At 44.9% G+C, this 20,528-nt stretch overlaps 1 protein-coding gene across 1 annotated transcript in view; it reads right to left on the bottom strand.

The window, feature by feature from the left end:
- Positions 1 to 351: 351 nt before the first annotated feature.
- The window catches only part of recql4 (RecQ helicase-like 4), a 79,959-nt gene continuing 59,782 nt past the window's right edge, over positions 352 to 20,528 (bottom strand). Inside the window, 10 exon segments of the mRNA XM_038798622.1 lie at positions 352 to 1,704; positions 2,743 to 2,851; positions 3,391 to 3,550; positions 5,972 to 6,158; positions 6,940 to 7,115; positions 8,929 to 9,058; positions 9,855 to 10,032; positions 16,470 to 16,511; positions 16,513 to 16,562; positions 16,565 to 16,607. Of these exon segments, the coding sequence (XP_038654550.1) occupies positions 1,583 to 1,704; positions 2,743 to 2,851; positions 3,391 to 3,550; positions 5,972 to 6,158; positions 6,940 to 7,115; positions 8,929 to 9,058; positions 9,855 to 10,032; positions 16,470 to 16,511; positions 16,513 to 16,562; positions 16,565 to 16,607 (1,197 nt within the window). The 3' untranslated portion in view covers positions 352 to 1,582.

The raw sequence follows: 20,528 nt of genomic DNA, 5'->3' as shown, positions 1-20,528 counted from the left end.
ACGAACCGAGTAGCGAACCAAGTGAACTAAACCGGCCCTCAGCCGGTTGAAGCACAGACAACACATGGTTAACTCAGCACCGCCAACGCAACTCCACCTCACACAAGTCCCCCCCCCCCCAACAAAGTTTTCAGTGGTACGGTCGCTAACCCAGACACTGGTGTGAGTGTAGTCTGTTTGACATGGTTCCTAGGATAGCTTGAAATATTGGAACATTTGGTCAAAACATTTGGTATTGCATGATTTGTTTGCTGTATTGCTCTCCGCACCCCTCCCATTTTAAATATTATTTTGGTTGCTACATTACTGATGTCATGCAAGGAAAATAAAAGATACAAAATGTGGAGAGAATGTGGTCAATCTTTCTCAAAGCAAAGTTTTTTTTATTTGTTGATTAAAAACTTTTTAAAAGTACAAAACAATTACTTACAAATAGGTCTAGATACAAGTCAGCGTGTGGGCAGTGTGTAAAATAATGAGCTGTGAACATTTTGGCACTTCTGGAACATTATGACAGATACAGGAAGCCTCATTCAGTAAACAGTGCAGCATAACTGGTGTGGAGCCACAAAAGCAATGAAGGCTGTTTCGAATGAGCCAAATACCCACAATTAGAAGATATTGCTAAATCACTCCTGGTTTCTGATGGCCTTTACCCTCAAATATCATTCGAGAAACGCAGTACTAGAAATGACATCAGGTCCTCATTATAAAATTAGCAACCATGGTTTAAAGACTAAAAATTGCCAAATACTTACATGTCACAGATTTATATAAAATAGGGGAAATACAAAAGTCATAAACTTAAATAGAAATTGAAAACATTTCTAAACACACAGCATGACCATTAATAACTAAAAGTGAAAGGAATATCTCTATGTCCAGCTCAAGTGATTTAGTTTACCCTCCTTCGTAGGTGACGATGATCTTGTAAATCAGTATTTTATTCTTAGTGATCTAAATTTGTTTAGTAGTTCCCGCACAGCAGGAACTATTCATCAAGAAACAGTTACCAAAGCAGCTCACTAGTGATGACATAATCATTCAATGTCCGTCAAAGATCACTATCATGCTTTAGGGTCGTTCCCCTCTACATTCTGTGACGTGGATCGATGTGATGCGATTCTGCTGCCTCATCTGCAAGCTCCTGATTTTAATCCCATCACTGTGGACAGGATTTGCCCAGCGGATTCCTGGCTCTTCAGGAGGGGGACCAAGGTTTTACTTGCACCTTCTAGTTCAAGAGGATCTTTTTTCTTGCTGCTCAGTAGTTAGGATATCCCTGCTTCCGGCTAACATTCTCATGTCTTCCAACTCAAATCAAAAGGCACGATAAGAGCAGGGACAGTCTGAAATCCAGTTGAGCCAACGTCCCACACCTAAAGAAGCTGGCGCATTTAGAGGATCAGAGGCGGGCCCATAATACCGAAACCATGTTAGGCTAATGCAACGCTAAAAGATTATTGCCTTAAGGTGTGGAATTCATCCTCATTTCAGGGTGACCTATTCAGAAACAATTAATGGCATCATGAGTGTCAGCTGATACATTCCCCCCACAAGAATCCTGCCACCAAAACTCACTTTATTTTATTCTGATAATTTCCTCAGTCGCCATCTGCATTATTTCATTGAAATCAAAGTGGAGATATTTCCGCCAGAATCTTCGATCCCGTCCGTAAACCTGAGCTGGATAACACGGGCTCTCTGGGTGAGGAAAAGGTCAAGGAAAGTGTTATTCTATTAATAGAAAGTATTCAACACACACACACACACACACCATTTATGCAAACAGATCACTTGTGAGGGAGATGGTAAGAATGTGGAATGGGTGTAGTGTCGACACATACATATCAATCCTGGATCTGGGTTGAGATAACGGAATCTACCCCGAGGAGATAGGTGAGCTGCAAAGTGTTTATGTCTCCTGCTAAATGGTATCAAACCCCAGAGATCCCTTCGTCACAAAGTGTGAAAATTAATGAATTACATCTGTGGGTTAACACCAGAGTAATTGAAAACCCAGCTGCTTCACTAGTTCCCTTCAGGAAAGGAAAACCCCACAATCCCAATCCTACTTTGTGATCGGAACAGATAAAATTATCCAGGCTTCCCATCACTGATCACACCTCCAGACCACGGGGTCACAGCCTCAGAATAAAAATAGTTGGCTAATGCAGGACTGTGAAATGGAGACATTTCTTCACACAGAGGGTTATGAATCCTCGTGATTTTCTCTCCCAGAATGGATGCTCAGTCCATCAGGTCAAGAGATTGATAAGATCTTTGAATAATGGGGAATATGGGAATAACTCTAAATAAGGCTAAACGGAGGGAGATTGGCCTTGATTGTATCAAATGGCATAGAAAGCTTCGGAGTGCTGAATGGTCAACTCCATCCTATCAGTTATGTCCTTATTCCAGTAACTCAGTTGAAAGAGTTTCTCTCAATCAGAGGAGTGTGAATCTTGGTTCACGCACTAACATCTGATACTCTCAGCAAGCTCACTTGGATGCACGACCAGAGATCTGTGGAACCGCACTTTGTTTAAAAACAAAAAAAAACTTTGTTCATGGATCTGATAGGCCATCTGATTGCCCATCCTTAATTGAGGGGAGACAAACTGGTAAGAATAAATAAGTGGCAGCACAAATTTCCTCCAATTCTGCTGGGACTGAGATCTGAAGAAATGGAAATATATTTTTGGAGTTTTAAAATACAAGAGGTTAATTCCAGCATCTTACCGATCCCATGAAATATTCTTGCGATTGCTCTGCCCGAGAATTTTTCATCATGACGAATATACAGGAACTGACCGATGTCAGCTCGGATCTGACTTTCCCAGTCTTTAGTCTGAAACAAAGAGACACGAGTGCACAAATGCCTTCCCTTCCTCTCAAGGTGGATTTATTATTTTTTTTTAAAAAGGACGCGCACAGTGACAATACTAGCCCTGCCACAGTGATGATGATTCGGCAACTCCCCTGTCAGTCACATCCCGAGATCACACCACTTAAGTGACTGGGATCGATTTTATGCACGTGTTTTGTGTTATGTGACTATCCTCCACGGCTCCATTTTCTTGCTTTTACCAGAAGATGGTGCAACTGTGGTAATGAGGTCAGTTTATTGTAATCCGTAGGCACTTCATTTAAATAGGCTTTGCTGAAAGACCCACTGTAAATCCCGGTTCCAACTCCAACCAGAACACTCACTGCGATTTGAAATGCTGCTCGTGCCAACACATTCATCCACAAAGTTCTTATTTGTTTACTCATTTTAGCTACAAAAAGACTGGACCTCAGCTCCTAACACAGTCAGAGATACACTTTTTACCCACCCCTTTCTTACCTATCAAGAGAAGCCCACAAAGGCGGCAAGTCTGTACAAACCTTCACTCTGTTCAGGTCATCCTCCTCTTGCTCCTGGTAATGTGTACTTTGACTGTCGTCGTTCTTTTGGTCAAAATAGTCCTTCAGCAACTGCTTTAAGCACGAGCTCTTCTCCACGGAAACAGCATCTGCACAGATGCTGCAGTTTTTAAAGGCCACTCTGGAAGAGAGAGAGAGAAAGTAAGAGAGAGGCAAGATCAGAGCCCTAATCATTAATTAAATCAGTTTGCAGATTGCCATACTTTTAATAACTGAGAGTACTACCATGGCCCAACTCCAACTTTAATAGTTAGTTGTATGTAAATTGCTGAGGAGACAGGTTAACTATCTAATGATGTACTTCAGGATAATGGCCATGTTTCAATTTTCTCTTTCAGTACAGGTTGCCACCCACTTGCTTGATGACCTGATTGAGCGCGTATAACTGGACCATTAGAATAACACCAACCTATTTGACTATTACAGTAAAATATAGATAGATTGGAGAGTTGGGCAGAGAAATGGCAGATGGAGTTCAATCCAGGCAAATGCGAGGTGATGCATTTTGGAAGATCTAATTCAAGAGCGGACTATACGGTCAATGAAAGAGTCCTGCGGAAAATTGATGTACAGAGAGATCTGGGAGTTCAGGTCCATTGTACCCTGAAGGTAGCAACACAGTTTGATAGAGTGGTCAAGAAGGCATGCAGCATGCTTTCCTTCATCGGACAGGGTATTGAGTACAAGAGTCGGCAGGTCATGTTACAGTTGTATAGGACTTTGGTTAGGCCACATCTGGAATACTGCATGCAGTTCTGGTCGCCACATTACCAGAAGAATGTGGATGCTTTAGAGAGGGTGCAGAGGAGGTTCACCAGGATGTTGCCTGGTATGGAGGGTGCTAGCTATGAAGAAAGGTTGAGTAGATTAGGATTGTTTTCGTTGGAAAGACGCAGGTTGAAGGGGGGGAACCTGATTGAGGTCTACAAAATTATGAGAGGTATGGACAGGGTGGATAGCAAGAAGCTTTTTCCAAGAGTGGGGGTGTCAACTACAAGGGGTCACGATTTCAAGGTGAGAGGGGGAATGTTTAAGGGAGATGTGCGTGGGTGCCTGGAACGTTTTGCCAGCTGGGGTGGTAGAGGCGGGCACGATAGCATCATTTAAGATGCATCTAGACAGATATATGAACGGGCGGGGAACAGAGGGAAGTAGATCCTTGGAAAATAGGCGACAGGTTTAGATAAGGGATCTGGATCGGCGCAGGCTAGGAGGGCCGAAGGGCCTGTTCCTGTGCTGTAATTTTCTTTGTATTTGAAACTACCTCACTTTACTGTAAGATGATAGTTATTACCATAGGAAGGGTGTGAGTGTCCACGAGAGGGTTGCAAAGCAGATTTACCAGAACAGTTCAATTCTGGCCTTGGGTGACTGTCTGTGGAGCTTGCACTTTCTCGGGTCTGTGTGGGTTTCCATCGAGTGCTCAGGTTTCCCCCCTGCACAGTCCAAAGATGTGCGGATTAGGTGAATTGGCTACGCTAAATTGCCGCTTAGTGTCCAAGGATGTGCAGGTTGATGGGTTATGGGGATAGGGCGAGGGAATGGGTCTAGGTAGGGTGCTCTTTCAGAGGGTCAGTACAGACTTGATGGGCTGAATGGCCTCTTTCTGCACGGTGGGAATATTTGTGGAGCCTCCTCCTCCAGCGAGTTGTTTACTTGTCCACCACCATTCACGGCTGGACGTGGCAGGACTGCAGAACTTAGATCTGATGCGTTCGTTGTGGAATCGCTCAGTTCTGTCTATTACTTGCTGCTTATGCTGTCTGGCACACAAGTAGTCCTGTGTCGTAGCTTCACCAGGTCGACACCTAATCGCTCTTGGCATTCTCTCCTGCACTCTTCATTGAACCAGGGTTGATCCCCTGTCTTGGTGGTAATGGCAGAGTGGGGGATAAGCCGGGCCATGAGGCTGCAGATTGCGGCTGAATACAATTCTGCTGCTGCTGATGGCCCACAGCACCTCATGGATGCCCAGTCTTGAGTTGCTAGATCTGTTCTGAGTTTATCCCATTTAGCACAGTGGTAGTGCCACACAACATGATGGAGGGTATCCTCAATATGAAGACGGGACTTTGTTTCCACAAGGACTGTGCGGTGGTCACTGCCACCGATACTGCCATGGACAGAGGCATCTTCAGCAGGCAGGTTGGGGAGAATGAGGTCAAGTATGTTTTCCCTATTGTTGGTTCCCTCACCACATGGGAGAGGTGGAGTACGTTGAAGAATTTTTTTTAAGGCGGTGAGTGGCAATGAACTGCAACTCTGCCAAGGCGACAATGGAAACAAAGATGACGAGTGATTTCAAAAGGAAATTGAGGGAAATTAACTTACAATAGTACAGGGACACTAGGGGCTTTTCACAGTAACTTAATTGAAGCCTACTTGTGACAATAAGCAATTATTATTATATAGCAGGAGAAATGGGGCCGATTGAACTGCAGGCATGGGGCTCAATGGGCCGATTGGCCTCGTTCAGTGCAGTAATGACACTCGTCTAGTTGGCGACCATAACCTGTCTTTATTCTGGATAGATGTTGCCCACCTGTGAAATGATTTGAAACAAGCTTTGAGGCGGCGTAGTGCAGTCTTCTCCAGGGTCTGTACTCGCTGGTGCAGGAATTTACAGACTGCGTCTAGTTCCTCATGGCTGAGATCTCCATAGGATCGGAAGTGAAAGGACAGGCCACTGAATTCCACGAGCACTCCACTTTTCCCTGTCCCCTGAAATCCTGCCAGATCACAGGAAGAACAAAAACACAAGATAACCGAGTGAATACACCGAGTCAATACAACTAAAAGATCAAAGCTGACAGAGCAAGGTCCTGACAAAATGAGCTTTAGCCAAAAGGAGGGCAAGAGGCTTAGTGAAAGACCCACCACCTGAAACTCTGTTCCTCTCCATGGTAACCGCCCGAGAAGCAGCTGGGAGAGTGAAGCATTGACAAAATGGAATATCCTAAAGCTGCAAAGTATTCAAGGGTGCATTTCCTGAAGTGCTCGGAAGTGGTGTTTGCTGAAGTAGAGGGCCAATTGGCTGTATCTGGCAAAACATCTGGAAATAAATGGATTACTCAAGAAAGTCGATACGGTCCAGCCCAACAATGAGCAAATAGTAAAATTCAGTGAATACATATTGGAGAATGGAGCTACCAGGTCAGATATGGGGCCAGGTGGGTGGGACGGGTGCTGGGCTGGGTGGTTACCGGGCATTAGGCTGTGCAAATAGCAGAGTGATAGTAGTGGGGAAATTCTGTAATTGCGAGTACACACCAATCATTGTAATACCACCCCCATTTTCATGGTAAAGCACCGAATGGAGCTGATTGGAAATATATATGCTTTGTATAAGGACTAATGACATTGAAAAGTTCAGAAAAAAGTTGGGATGGAGAATTTCAGAGCCTATTTTCTAGACTAAACAAGAGATTTGGAGGGTAGAAATTTCAGGATTATCCCCAATTTTCCACGAGATTCTCATCCGGCCCAAACTCATCTTCCTTTGACACTTACCTGGTCTGGATTGAGATGTTGTCCACTGTAGCTGCCTTAGTTCTCGCCTGACTGGGAGCAGCTCCCATCCCATTGAATCTGCCAGTTCCACCACATCGAACTTTACTGAACTGGAATGGGTGTGATCCACACCACACTGGCGCTCTTTGGCAAGGGCCACAGCCACAGGAGGACATCTTCAAAGAAAGTGGAAATTAAAACACCTTTAGCCTCCGAGGATTTCAAAGTTTCACTGTGCTAATTTACTTGACAAATAACTTACCTGCTGAAATTTGTGGGGAGCGAAAGGGCATAAATCAGGTGGGTGGGATAAATTTGGAGTGCGACCTGGATTAATAGAGCTGGCCTAAACAGATCCACAGGTGGATAAGAATACCGTCTGCTGTTCCTTTTTCTACACGGAGTATCGAGGGTGTGTTAGGGTTACCTCGAGAATCCCACATGCTTGTTACAGATAACAGCTGTGCCTTTAAAAGCTTGTCCCAAATAGCTGAGAGGGGCATTAGCAATTCCTGTGAGACTGATTACCAGATTTCTACCGCCTCTCGACTTTGGGATCAAACAACATTGGTTTGAAAATGTTCCCGTTGATCTACAAACAGCTACTGGGTCCCCAAGGAAGACATTCCAATTCCCAGGGTTTCCTCGGGGAAGGTGATGCTGCAGGCAGAGATCACCAACCCCCTGTACTTAAACAACGCCACCTCTGTGGCTTGAGATGGGGAGAAAGGATCATTGTCATCAGCTGCAGGTGGTCGAGGGTCAGGCTTATGGCTGTGGAGTACAGACCCTGGAAACATGTTGTCATTATCAGAAAAATAGTTCCCCCAGCTTCAACAAAAGGAAGAGTGTCTGAGAATGGCCCAGCATTCATGCTTTGGAATTGGTGAAGAGTCAGCTGAGGGGATGGGGAGGAGCTGCATGAGGCTACAAAGGATCAGATGCAGAAAGGGGTCAGAAGTCAGTAATACATGTGTTGGGACGTTTTCCTACACAAAGGTGCGACACAAATATCAGTAATTGTTGAAGGTTTGGCATGAGAACACCAGTTGGTAATAGCATGAACTAGAGCATGATAAACAATAACTTGCTCTACCCTATTCTGTATCAATAACTGGACAGTAATTACTTTAAATAACAGTAATTAATAATCTTTATTGTCACAAGTAGGCTTACATTAATACTGCAATGAAGGGCAGCACGGTGGCGCAGTGGGTTAGCCCTGCAGCCTCACGACGCTGAGGTCCCAGGTTCGATCCTGGCTCTAGGTCACTGTCCGTGTGGAGTTTGCACATTCTCCCCGTGTTTGCGTGGGTTTCGCCCCACAACCCAAAGATGTGCAGGCTAGGTGGATTGGCCACGCTAAATTGCCCACGCTAAATTGCCCCTTAATTGGAAAAAATGAATTGGGTACTCTAAATTAAAAAAAGAAAACACTGCAATGAAGTTACTGTGAAAATCCCCTAGTCGCCACATTCCTGCGCCTGTTTGTGTACACTGAGGCAGAATTCAGAATGTCCAATTCACCTAACAGCACGTCTTTCGTGGGAGGAAACCAGAGCGCCCGGAGGAAACCCACGCAGGCACGGGGAGAACATGCAGACACTGCACAGGCAGTGACCCAAGCCGGGAATCATACCTGGGACCCTGGTGCTTGAAGTCATAGTGCAAACCACTGTGCTACCGTGCTGCCCAATTCTTACATAGCATCAAGGTCAAGTTTATAAAAATCCAATTGTAACTAGTCATGCTCACCACACCTGACACGATGACATCTCAATGCGTTGAGATGCACCAGTATTTATATTTCTGTCATAACTTGCTTTTAATTGAGACATTTTACCTTTTAACTTTAAGAGGTAAAAGGTCACTTTACCTTTTCAAGGGATGCCACTGAGCTCTCAATGAAAGCCTTTCTGGTAAGGGTTACACTGTAGAAGCCATTACCTCCAATAACCATCATCCAACGACAGTAGGAACAACATTTACCTTCGTGCTATGGTTCTTAGTTGCACGGGTCCACTGTAACACTGGAGATGACAGACTGAAAAGGTTGGGTGCATCAACTCCACCCAGTGCTGAGGGTGCAGCTCTAGATAACAGAGCAATGTTTCAATTCCTACAAGTTAAACAGACGTGTGCACGAGTCAACAATTTGTTCGAATCAGCAGTAGCAAGCTCTTCGGCAGTGTTTTCCAGACCTTAACCACTCACGGTGTGAAAAGTTGTTTCTCGCATCGCTCTCGCTTCTTTTGCCAATTACTTTAGTAATAATCTTTCTTACTCTCACAAGTAGGCTTACATTAACACTTCAATGAAGTTACTGTGAAAATCCCCTAGTCGCCACATTCCGGCGCCTGTTCGCGTAATCTGAGGGAAAATTCAGAATGTCCAATTCACCTAACAAGCACGTCATTCAAAACTTAATGTTTCACCCAGTGAGTGGTTAAGGTCTGGATTGAACTGTAGAAGAGCATGGTAGAGGCAGGTTCAGTCAAAACACTCAAAAGGGAGTTAGACTGTTATCTGAAAAGGAATAATGTGCAGGTATTAGGAAGCGGACGAGAATGTGTAAAACTGAGGAAAGGTTGCTGCATTCTATGTTTCTATCACAGCAGTGGTAACACTGACCGATAGGTATCTTTTATGTTGAAACAAACTTTACTTTAAACACAGAAGTAACCAGATTAAAAACAGGGAAATAACTTTACAATTAACAGTTACACATTTCTTAAGTGAAAGAAAAAACTTTAGCTTCCTAAACCTGCCACTAACTTTAAATCAGCGCCCTCTCGGTCTCGATCCTTTCTCAAGTGGGAGCACCAGTGAAAATACAGCTCACAATCAGCTCTATTCCATTTTCTCTATTAAATATAAACCAATTAAACTCCAAGAAAGTTGGCACTGCTGCTTACCTTCCTCTCGGAGATCTAACATTTCTATGGTATTTTGGATGGGTAAGGCTCTCTCATGCCCCTGGCAAATCCGTGGTGAACTCCCCTCAAATCCTTTCAGGGCCTGAACTTCCTCGGGGAGCAGCTCCTCAGACGGATCAGGGATTGCCATCATCTCATCATCTGTGATGGCCCCACACTGCCATTGGAGAGAAAAATAGTCAGAAATCGTACCGTCTATATTTGCAGTATAAAACCAAAATCGGCTAAAGCAGCGCTGAGATGTGGAGAAATTACTTTATTCAACGGGTTGTGCATCTTTCAAATTCTCCTGTGTGGCGATTGCACGTTCTTCCCGTGTCTGCGTGGGTTTCCTCCGGGTGCTCCAATTTCCTTCCACAGTCCAAAGATGTACAGGAAAGGTGGATTGGCCACACTAAATTGTTCCAGAGGGTTGTGGACGTTCCAGCGTCAAATTCATTTAAGGATATTTGAACCCTCAGAGATTTGAGGGATATGGAGAGCAGGTGGGAAAACGGGAGTTTAAACCCAAGATTGGCTCAGGCTCGATGGGCTCAGCGGTCTACTCCTGCGGTTGTTGGGAAGCGGGAGCAGGGGCCTGCCGTGAAGGTGAGTGAGTGCCTTTAAATTTGCTTACCTTTCAGCGGCAGCAGGGTTTGAGGGAATATCAGGTAAGTTCTTCCTTTCTTTTTCTTTTTCTTGTTTTTTTTTTTAAATCTAGAAGTGATGTCAGGGAAGGCAGTACAATGCTCCTCCTGCAGAATGTTTGAGGTGAGGGACGCCGTCAGTGTCCCTGCTGATTTCATATGTGGGAAGTGCACCCAACTCCAGCTCCTCAAAAACCGTGTTAGGGACCTGGAGCTTGAGCTGGATGAACTTCGGATCATTCGGGAGGTAGAGGGGGTCATAGATAGGAGCTTCAGGGAAGTAGTTACACCAAAGACTGGAGATAGATGGGTAACTGTAAGAGGGACTGGGAAGAAGCAGTCAGTGCAGGGACCCCCTGCGGTCGTTCCCCTGAGTAACAAGTATACCGTTTTGGATACTTGTGGGGGGGACGACTTACCAGGGGTAAGCCATGGGGTACGGGCCTCTGGCACGGAGTCTGTCCCTGTTGCTCAGAAGGGAAGGGGGAAAGGAGTAGAACATTAGTAATTGGGGACTCAATAGTCAGGGGCACAGATAGGAGATTTTGTGGGAGCGAGAGAGACTCACGTTTGGTATGTTGCCTCCCAGGTGCAAGGGTACGTGATGTCTCGGATCGTGTTTTCCGGGTCCTTAAGGGGGAGGGGGAGCAGCCCCAAGTCGTAGTCCACATTGGGATTAACGACATAGGTAGGAAAGGGGACAAGGATGTCAGGCAGGCCTTTAGGGAGCTAGGATGGAAGCTCAGAGCGAGAACAAACAGAGTTGTTATCTCTGGGTTGTTGCCCGTGCCACGTGATAGTGAGATGAGGAATAGGGAGAGAGAGCAATTAAACACGTGGCTACAGGGATGGTGCAGGCGGGAGGGATTCAGATTTCTGGATAACTGGGGCTCTTTCTGGGGAAGGTGGGACCTCTATAGACAGGATGGTCTACATCTGAACCTGAGGGGCACCAATATCCTGGGGGGGGGGGGGGGGGGGGAGATTTGTTAGTGCTCTTTGGGGGGGGTTTAAACTAATTCAGCAGGGAACCTGGATTGTAGTTTTGGGGTACGGGAGATTGAGAGTACAGAGGTCAGGAGCACAGATTTGACTTCGCAGGAGGGCGCCAGTGTTCAGGTAGGTGGTTTGAAGTGTGTCTACTTCAATGCCAGGAGTATACGAAATAAGGTAGGGGAACTGGCAGCATGGGTGGGTACCTGGGACTTCGATGTTGTGGCCATTTCAGAGACATGGATAGAGCAGGGACAGGAATGGTTGTGCAGGTTCCGGGGTTTAGGTGTTTAGTAAGCTCAGAGAAGGGGGCAAAAGAGGGGGAGGTGTGGCGCTGCTAGTCAAGGACAGTATTACGGTGGCGGAAAGGATGCTAGATAGGGACTCTTCTTCCGAGGTAGTATGGGCTGAGGTTAGAAACAGGAAAGGAGAGGTCACCCTGTTGGGAGTTTTCTATAGGCCACCTAATAGTTCTAGGGATGTAGAGGAAAGGATGGCGAAGATGATTCTGGAAAAGAGCGAAAGTAACAGGGTAGTTGTTATGGGAGACTTTAACTTTCCAAATATTGACTGGAAAAGATATAGTTCGAGTACATTAGATGGATCGTTCTTTGTACAGTGTGTGCAGGAGGGTTTCCTGACACAATATGTTGACAGGCCAACAAGAGGCGAGGCCACATTGGATTTGGTTTTGGGTAATGAACCAGGCCAGGTGTTAGATCTGGAGGTAGGTGAGCACTTTGGAAACAGTGACCACAATTCGGTGACCTTTACGTTAGTGATGGAAAGGGATAAGTATACCCCACAGGGCAAGAGTTATAGCTGGGGGAAGGGCAATTATGATGCCATTAGACATGACTTAGGATGTATAGGTTGGAGAAGTAGGCTGCAAGGGTTAGGCACACTGGATATGTGGAGCTTGTTCAAGGAACAGCTATTGCATGTTCTTGATAAGTACGTACCAGTCAGGCAGGGAGGAAGGGGTCGAGCGAGGGAACCGTGGTTTACCAAAGAAGTGGAATCTCTTGTTAAGAGGAAGAAGGAGGCCTATGTGAAGATGAGGCGTGAAGTTTCAGTTGGGGCGCTTGATAGTTACAAGGAAGCGAGGAAGGATCTAAAGAGAGAGCTAAGACGTGCAAGGAGGGGACATGAGAAGTCTTTGGCAGGTAGGATCAAGGAAAACCCAAAAGTATGTCAGGAATAAAAGAATGACTAGGGTAAGAGTAGGGCCAGTCAAGGACAGTGGTGGGAAGTTGTGTGTGGAGGCTGAGGAGATAAGCGAGATACTAAATGAATACTTTTCGTCAGTATTCACTAAGGAAAAAGATAATATTGTGGAGGAGAATGCTGAGACCCAGGCTATTAGAATAGATGGCATTGAGGTGCGTAGGGAAGAAGTGTTGGCAATTCTGGACAAGGTGAAAATAGATAAGTTCCCGGGGCCTGATGGGATTTACCCTAGGATTCTCTGGGAAGCCAGGGAAGAGATTGCTGAGCCTTTGGCTTTGATTTTTAGGTCATCGTTGGCTACAGGAATAGTGCCAGAGGACTGGAGGATAGTAAATGTGGTCCCTTTGTTCAAGAAGGGGAGTAGAGATAACCCCGGTAACTATAGGCCGGTGAGCATAACGTCTGTGGTGGGTAAAGTCTTGGAGAGGATTATAAAAGATACGATTTATAATCATCTAGATAGGAATAATATGATTAGGGATAGTCAGCATGGTTTTGTGAAGGGTAGGTCATGCCTCACAAACCTTATTGAGTTCTTTAAGAAGGTGACTGAACAGGTAGACGAGGGTAGAGCAGTTGATGTGGTGTATATGGATTTCAGTAAAGCGTTTGATAAGGTTCCCCATGGTCGGCTATTGCAGAAAATACGGAGGCTGGGGATTGAGGGTGATTTAGAGATGTGGATCAGAAATTGGCTAGTTGAAAGAAGACAGAGAGTGGTAGTTGATGGGAAATGTTCAGAATGGAGTTCAGTTACGAGTGGCGTACCACAAGGATCTGTTCTGGGGCCGTTGCTGTTTGTCATTTTTATAAATGACCTAGAGGAGGGCGCAGAAGGATGAGTGAGTAAATTTGCAGACGACACTAAAGTCGGTGGAGTTGTAGACAGTGCGGAAGGATGTTGCAGGTTACAGAGGGACATAGATAAGCTGCAGAGCTGGGCTGAGAGGTGGCAAATGGAGTTTAAGGAAAGAATAACAGGAATGCGGAATATTTGGCTAATGGTAAAATTCTTGGTAGTGTGGATGAGCAGAGGGATCTCGGTGTCCATGTACATAGATCCCTGAAAGTTGCCACCCAGGTTGATAGGGTTGCGAAGAAGGCCTATGGTGTGTTGGCCTTTATTGGTAGAGGGATTGAGTTCCGGGGCCATGAGGTCATGTTGCAGTTGTACAAAACTCTAGTACGGCCGCATTTGGAGTATTGCGTACAGTTCTGGTCGCCTCATTATAGGAAGGACGTGGAAGCCTTGGAACGGGTGCAGAGGAGATTTACCAGGATGTTGCCTGGTATGGAGGGAAAATCCTATGAGGAAAGGCTGATGGACTTGAGGTTGTTTTCGTTAGAGAAGAAGGTGGTTAAGAGGTGACTTAATAGAGGCATACAAAATGATCAGAGGGTTAGATAGGGTGGACAGCGAGAGCCTTCTCCCGCGGATGGAGGTGGCTAGCACAAGGGGGACATAGCCTTAAATTGAGGGGTAATAGATATAGGTCAGAGGTCAGAGGTAGGTTTTTTTACGCAAAGAGTGGTGAGGCGTGGAATGCCCTACCTGCAACAGTAGTGAACACGCCAACATTGAGGGCATTTAAAAGTTTATTGGATAAGCATATGGATGATAAGGGCATAGTGTAGGTTAGATGGCCTTTAGTTTTTTTCCATGTCGGTGCAACATCGAGGGCCGAAGGGCCTGTACTGCGCTGTATCGTTCTATGTTCTATGTTTCTCAGGTTAAATGGTTATTTGGCAATACAGGACTGACGATTGTGAACAAAGATATTTTGAAGATTTTGCAGTCAGAACATCGCAAGAATATCAATGTCAAGGTAAACAACAAATTTCTACTGTATGAGAAGAGAGTGCTGATTGGTTGTTCACAAGTGGACTCCAACAGGTAGAGGCAAAAATGCTCAAATTTCATCTATGCTCTACAGATCTGAAAACGTTTAAACGTATTGCTTTCTAACGCCTATTTTGCAATTTATCTGGTTTCTCCACTAATTTTATCCCCAAGTCCTTCACCTGGGAGTCCCAATAAAAACCAAAATAAGCAGTATTCAATTCATTCTGGCTTGGGTTTTTTTCCCAATAGGGGACTTTAGTAGGGATCTCGTATCTCGGACGTACCCGAGTAGGATTCGAGATCAAGGAAAACCTCATAGAAATGATGGCACAGTGCTCTCTTTGTGTGTTGGGGGAGGGGCAACATTTATTCCTCAACCAAAAAATCACTAAATGGATTATCTGGCATTGAACTCATAACTGTGGGAGCTTGCTGTGCACTCATTAGCTACCACATTTCTTATACCAGAACTGTGACGTTTCACATATACTTCATTAGCAATACAGGCCTTCGGGGTTGCCTGGAGGTTGAGAAAGGTGCTTTATTAATGCAGGTCCCTTTCAGCATTTTACTTCAATTGCCTGCGCTCCTCGCAAATACAGTTACCACAGTGAACAGCAGGGAATGGTGACACTACAAGTGCAGCAACCACGGCCATATATCTGTGCCCAGATCCTTAGAACCTTCAGAGGCCGCAGATAAAATCACGTCAGTAAAATGTTTTTATACTTAAGCAATAATTATTTATTTTTAATAAAGCATGGGGATATATTTCTCTGAAATACGATGGGATATATTCATGCCTTTGATACAACAGGAAATAAAACTATTATTCAACAGACCAAGCACCACATTTCACTGAATGATCTTCAATGACACTGAGCTGTTAGCAATGTCCTCCACTGAACACAGCACAACATCCTCAATGTAACTCACTGTTCCGAGTTACATTGCACTAATAAACAGAGGACAGACTTCTTTCCCTTCCTTTGCCTGGGGTTGCTGGGAACAACTATAGCACTCTCGCTTTGATCAGAAGCTAGCTTTAGTATAGCTCAGCAAAGAGTCAAAAGTTGAAGCTAGGTAGGACCTCTTGGTCCATCGACTGGCCAGCAGTGAAATTAGTGTTCCCCCCATTTTCACTGATACTGTGTCAGTTTATCTGGGTGGTAAAATTGTGAAATACTTCCTCCCACATTTGTGGGACAAAAAAAAAAACCCCTCAAGTTTCCCACTGATATATTTCACATCTGCTCATTTCTAGGTGCATGCATATTGCATTATTAACTGCAGGACTCCACTGAAGGGCCCCAATGCAATCACTGAATAAAATAATCACAGTGAAGTGCAAAATTAGATGTGCTTCAGGACACTATGGTGGTGATTTAATAGGCCCTGCAGTCAGTATTTCTAAGCACGCAGCCATTCGCAAAAATTATTTCAAATATTTTACTGTTAAAATTGCATTTGGTGATTTTGAAAAACTTCATGGAACTTGGAAATTTGGCATTCTTGCATTTGTCCTGACGAGTGTGGAATGAGAACGCTTCAGTTAACATTTCTCTCTGTGTTACTGAGTTGGAATTGTCATTGATCCCATAAAGGTGATGTCCAGAACTGCAAACATCGAGAGATGCTCCATCACCAGCAACGCCACTTTGATCGCGTGTTTTACTTCGACTTTCAAATGATGATTCATTTTTTAAAACTGATTTATCATATCCTTCATGCTTTAATATTTACCCTATTACACAAATAAAAACTGATAAATATCCCAGGTCTTAAAATTGGATATAAAAATGGAGATTGTCACTTAGCATTGGACTGGGAAATAACATCGGAGCAAGCTAGTGATTGAAATAATAAGAAAGTTTTATCATCTAAAGCAAGTTTTGACTTTACACTAATGATGGCCTGCTGTTTCTGATGAATTTCACGACATTTTACAGGGTGGAAATACTTTCTGTACCAGCTTCTTGACGGTGTAATAATCACAGTATCAGCGTAGATGTGTCTCCGCAGCTCATTCAGATCCCCACCCTGAGCAGAAAAATCTCACAATTAAATATATAAACTCATCCGTCAAAAACCTGTTGTGCAAAAGAAAAAGCGTGCAAAGGGCGAGAACACCCAACCCTTTGATGTATTACATATAAACTGTCATGAAGATGTGCTTTATACCAAATAATGATTCCTGATTCCAGCTGGAAATCCGAATTAAACTTTTCAAAAGCAGACTGAAGTTCAAAATGGCCACCATTAATATGCGCTACAATATATTCCACATTTCAATTCATTGGCGTGGAGTCAGTATATTTGCAAAATCCATCAAATAGTATGACTTCATGAGTGTGTGAAAGACTTGTCTCATTAGCAAGGCCTCTGTGGCAATCACAAGGTATTTAACTGTTAGAGACAGGCCATTAAGACTAATCTATGGACAATGGGACCCTGGCTAAATTCACTTCCAGACATGAGCTAATCAAGCCATGTTTGGAATACATGGGCAATGTCTGTTTTTAATACCCCCAGTAGTTGGAGAAGGAAGATCGCTTTAGAAGCCAACCATTCCTATGTTCTAAGCTCATTTTCTCAGCAGACCGGAGGATAAGCAGCTTAGGCGAAAGATCTAAGTGCGGTCCCTCCTGAGTCCTCCTCTTTCCAACTTACCTGGGTAAAACCTTTGAACCCCGTTTACTGACTGTGTCACGAAGGGACATCCTGCTGCAGAGATTTATTTAACAAAAATATTCAACTGATCACTACTTTCTCCTGAGGAACAACTGACTCAGGTTGTCTATATCAGGGCAGCACGGCGGCACAGTGGTTAGCACTAGTGCCTGACAGCGCCAGGGACCCGGGTTCAATTCGGCCTTGGGTGACTGTGTGCAGATTGTACTTTCTCTCCATGTCTGCATGGGTTTCCTCTTTACTCCCACAGTGCAAAGAAATGCAGGTTAGGTGGATTGGCTATGCTGATTGCCCCTTAGTGTCCAGGGATGCACAGGTTAGGTTACGGGATAGGGCTGGGGAGTGGACCTCGGCTCTTTCAGAGGATCGGTGCAGACACGATGGGCCAAATGGCCTCCTCCTGCACTGTAGGAATTCTAAACCATTAGCAACTACTGGGCGGCACAGTAGCACAGTGGTTAGCACATTGGCTTCACAGCGCCAGAGTTCCAGGTTCGATTCCCGGCTTGGATCACTGTCTGTGCGGAGTCTGCACATTCTTCCCATGTCTGCGTGGGTTTTCACAGGGTGCGCCGGTTTCCTCCCACAAGTGCTGTTAGGCGAATTGGACATTCTGAATTTCCCCTGCAGAACAGGGGCAGGAATGGTTGTTGGAAATTCCGGGGTTTAGATGTTTCAGTAAGAGTAGGGAAGGTGATAAAAAGAGGTGGTGGAGTGGCATTGTTAATCAAGGATAGTACAATGGCTGCAGAAAGGCAGTTTGAGGAGGATCTGTCTACTGAGGTAGTGTGGGCTGAAGTTAGAAATAGGAAAGGAGCGGTCACTTTTTTTTCAGAGTTTTCTATAGGCCCCCAAACAGTAACAGAGTTGTGGAGGAAAAGACTGCAATGCAGATTTTGGATAGGTGCGGTAGTCACAGGGTAGTTGTCATGGATGACTTTAACTTTCCAAATATTGATTGGGACCACTATAATTCGAATAGTTTGGATGGGGCTGTTTATATCCAGTGTGTGCAGGGTTTCCTCACACAATATGTGGATAGACTGACAAGAGGCGGGGCAACATTGGATTTGGTACTGGGTAATGAACTGGGCCAACTGTTAGATTTGTTTGTGGGAGAGCACTTTGGAGATAGTGACCACAATTCGGTGACTTTCACTATAGCAATGGAGAGGGATCGGAACATACGGCAGGGCAAGGTTTATAACTGGGGGAAGGGTAATTACGATGCGATTAGGCAAGAATTGGGGAGCATAAGATGGAAACAGGAACTGTCAGGAACAATTGAGATGTGGAGCTTGTTCAAGGAGCAAATACTGCGTGTCCTTGATATGTATGTCCCTGTCAGGCAGGGAGGAAATGGTCGAGTGAGGGAACCGTGGTTTACAAAAGAGGTTGAATGTCTTATCAAGAGGAAGAAGGGGGCTTATGTAAGGATGAGAAAACAAGGTTCAGTTAGGGTACACGAGGGATACAAGATAGCTAGGAAGGAGCTCAAGAAAGGGCTTAGGAGAGCTAGGAGGGGGCATGAGAAGTCCTTGGCGGGTAGGATCAAGGAAAATCCCAAAGCTTTCTACACTTATGTGAGGAATAAATGAATGACCAAGGTGAAGTTAGGTCCGGTGAAGGACAAAGAACAAAGAAAAGTACAGCACAGAAACAGGCCCTTCGGCCCTCCAAGCCTGCGCCGACCATGCTGCCCATCTAAACTTAAATCTTCTACACTTCTTGGGTCCATATCCCTCTATTCCCATCTGATTCATGTATTTGTCAAGATGCCCCTTAAATGTCACTATTGTCCCTGCTTCCACCACCTCCTCCGGCAGCGAGTTCCAGGCACCCACTACACTCTTGTGTAAAAAAAACTTGCCTCGTACATCTCCTCTAAACCTTGCCCCTCGCACCTTAAACCTATGCCCCCTAGTAATTGACCCCTCTACTCTGGGGAAGAGCCTCTGACTATCCACTCTGTCTATGCCTCTCATAATTTTGTAGACCTCTATCAGGTCACCCCTCAACCTCCGTCGTTCCAGTGAGAACAAACTGAGTTTATTCAACCGCTCCTCATAGCTAGTGCTCTCCATACCAGGCAACATCCTGGTAAATCTCTTGTGCATCCTCTCTAAAGCCTCCGCATCCTTCTGGTAGTGTGGCAACCAGAATTGAACACTAAGGGCAGCACGGTGACACAGTGGTTAGCATTGCTGCCTACGGCGCTGAGGACCTGGGTTCGAATCCCGGCCCTGGGTCACTGTCCGTGTGGAGTTTGCACATTCTCCCCGTGTCGGCATGGGTTTCACCCCCACAACCCAAAGATGTGCAGGGTAGGCGGATTGGCCACGCTAAATTGCCCCTTAATTGGAAAAAATAATTGGGTACTCTAAATTTTTAAAAAAAGAATTGAACACTATACTCAAAGTATAGTGGCCTAACTAAGGTTCTATACAGCTGCAACGTGACTTGCCAATTTTTATACTCAATGCTCCGGCCAATGAAGGCAAGCAGTTGTGGGAATGTGTGCATGGAGTCTGAAGATATAGGAGAGGCCCTAAATGAATACTTTTCTTCAGTGTTCACAAAGGAGAAGGGCCATGTTGTTGAGGAGGATAGTGCGATACAGGCTGGTAGGCTGGAGGAGGTAGATATTCAGAAGGAAGATGTGTTAGAAATTTTGAGAAGCCTGAGGATAGATAAGTCGCCTGGGCCTGATGGGATATATCCTAGGATTCTTTGGGAGGTGAGGGATGAGATTGCAGAGCCTTTGGCTTTGATCTTTATGTCCTCACTGTCTACAGGAATAGTGCCAGAAGACTGGAGAGAGGCGAATGTTGTCACCTTGTTCAAGAAAGGGAATAGGTAACCCTGGGAATTATAGGCCAGTTAGTCTCACTTCGGTCCTAGGTAAAGGGATAAGATTTATGATCATTTGGAAAGATACAGCTTAATCCAGGATAGTCAGCACAGATTTGTGAGGGGTAAGCCTTGCCTCACATGATTGATTGTATTCTTTGAGGAGGTAACTAAATACATAGATGAAGGTAGAGCAGTTGACGTTGTGTACATGGATTTTAGTAAGGCTCATAAGGAGGCATGGCATAGAGGGAAATTTGGCCGATTGGATCAGTAACTGGCTATCAGATAGAAGACAGAGGGTGGTGGTAGATGGTAAATTTTCATCCTGGAGCCCAGTCACCAGCGGTGAACCACAGGGATCTGTGCTGGGTCCTCAGCATGTGTGATTTTTATCAATGACGTGGATGATGGAGTTGA

This window comes from Scyliorhinus canicula, chromosome 5 (genome assembly GCF_902713615.1).
Source record: "Scyliorhinus canicula chromosome 5, sScyCan1.1, whole genome shotgun sequence".
Classification (NCBI taxonomy): domain Eukaryota; kingdom Metazoa; phylum Chordata; class Chondrichthyes; order Carcharhiniformes; family Scyliorhinidae; genus Scyliorhinus; species Scyliorhinus canicula.
This window is presented reverse-complemented; position numbering and strand designations above follow the sequence as displayed.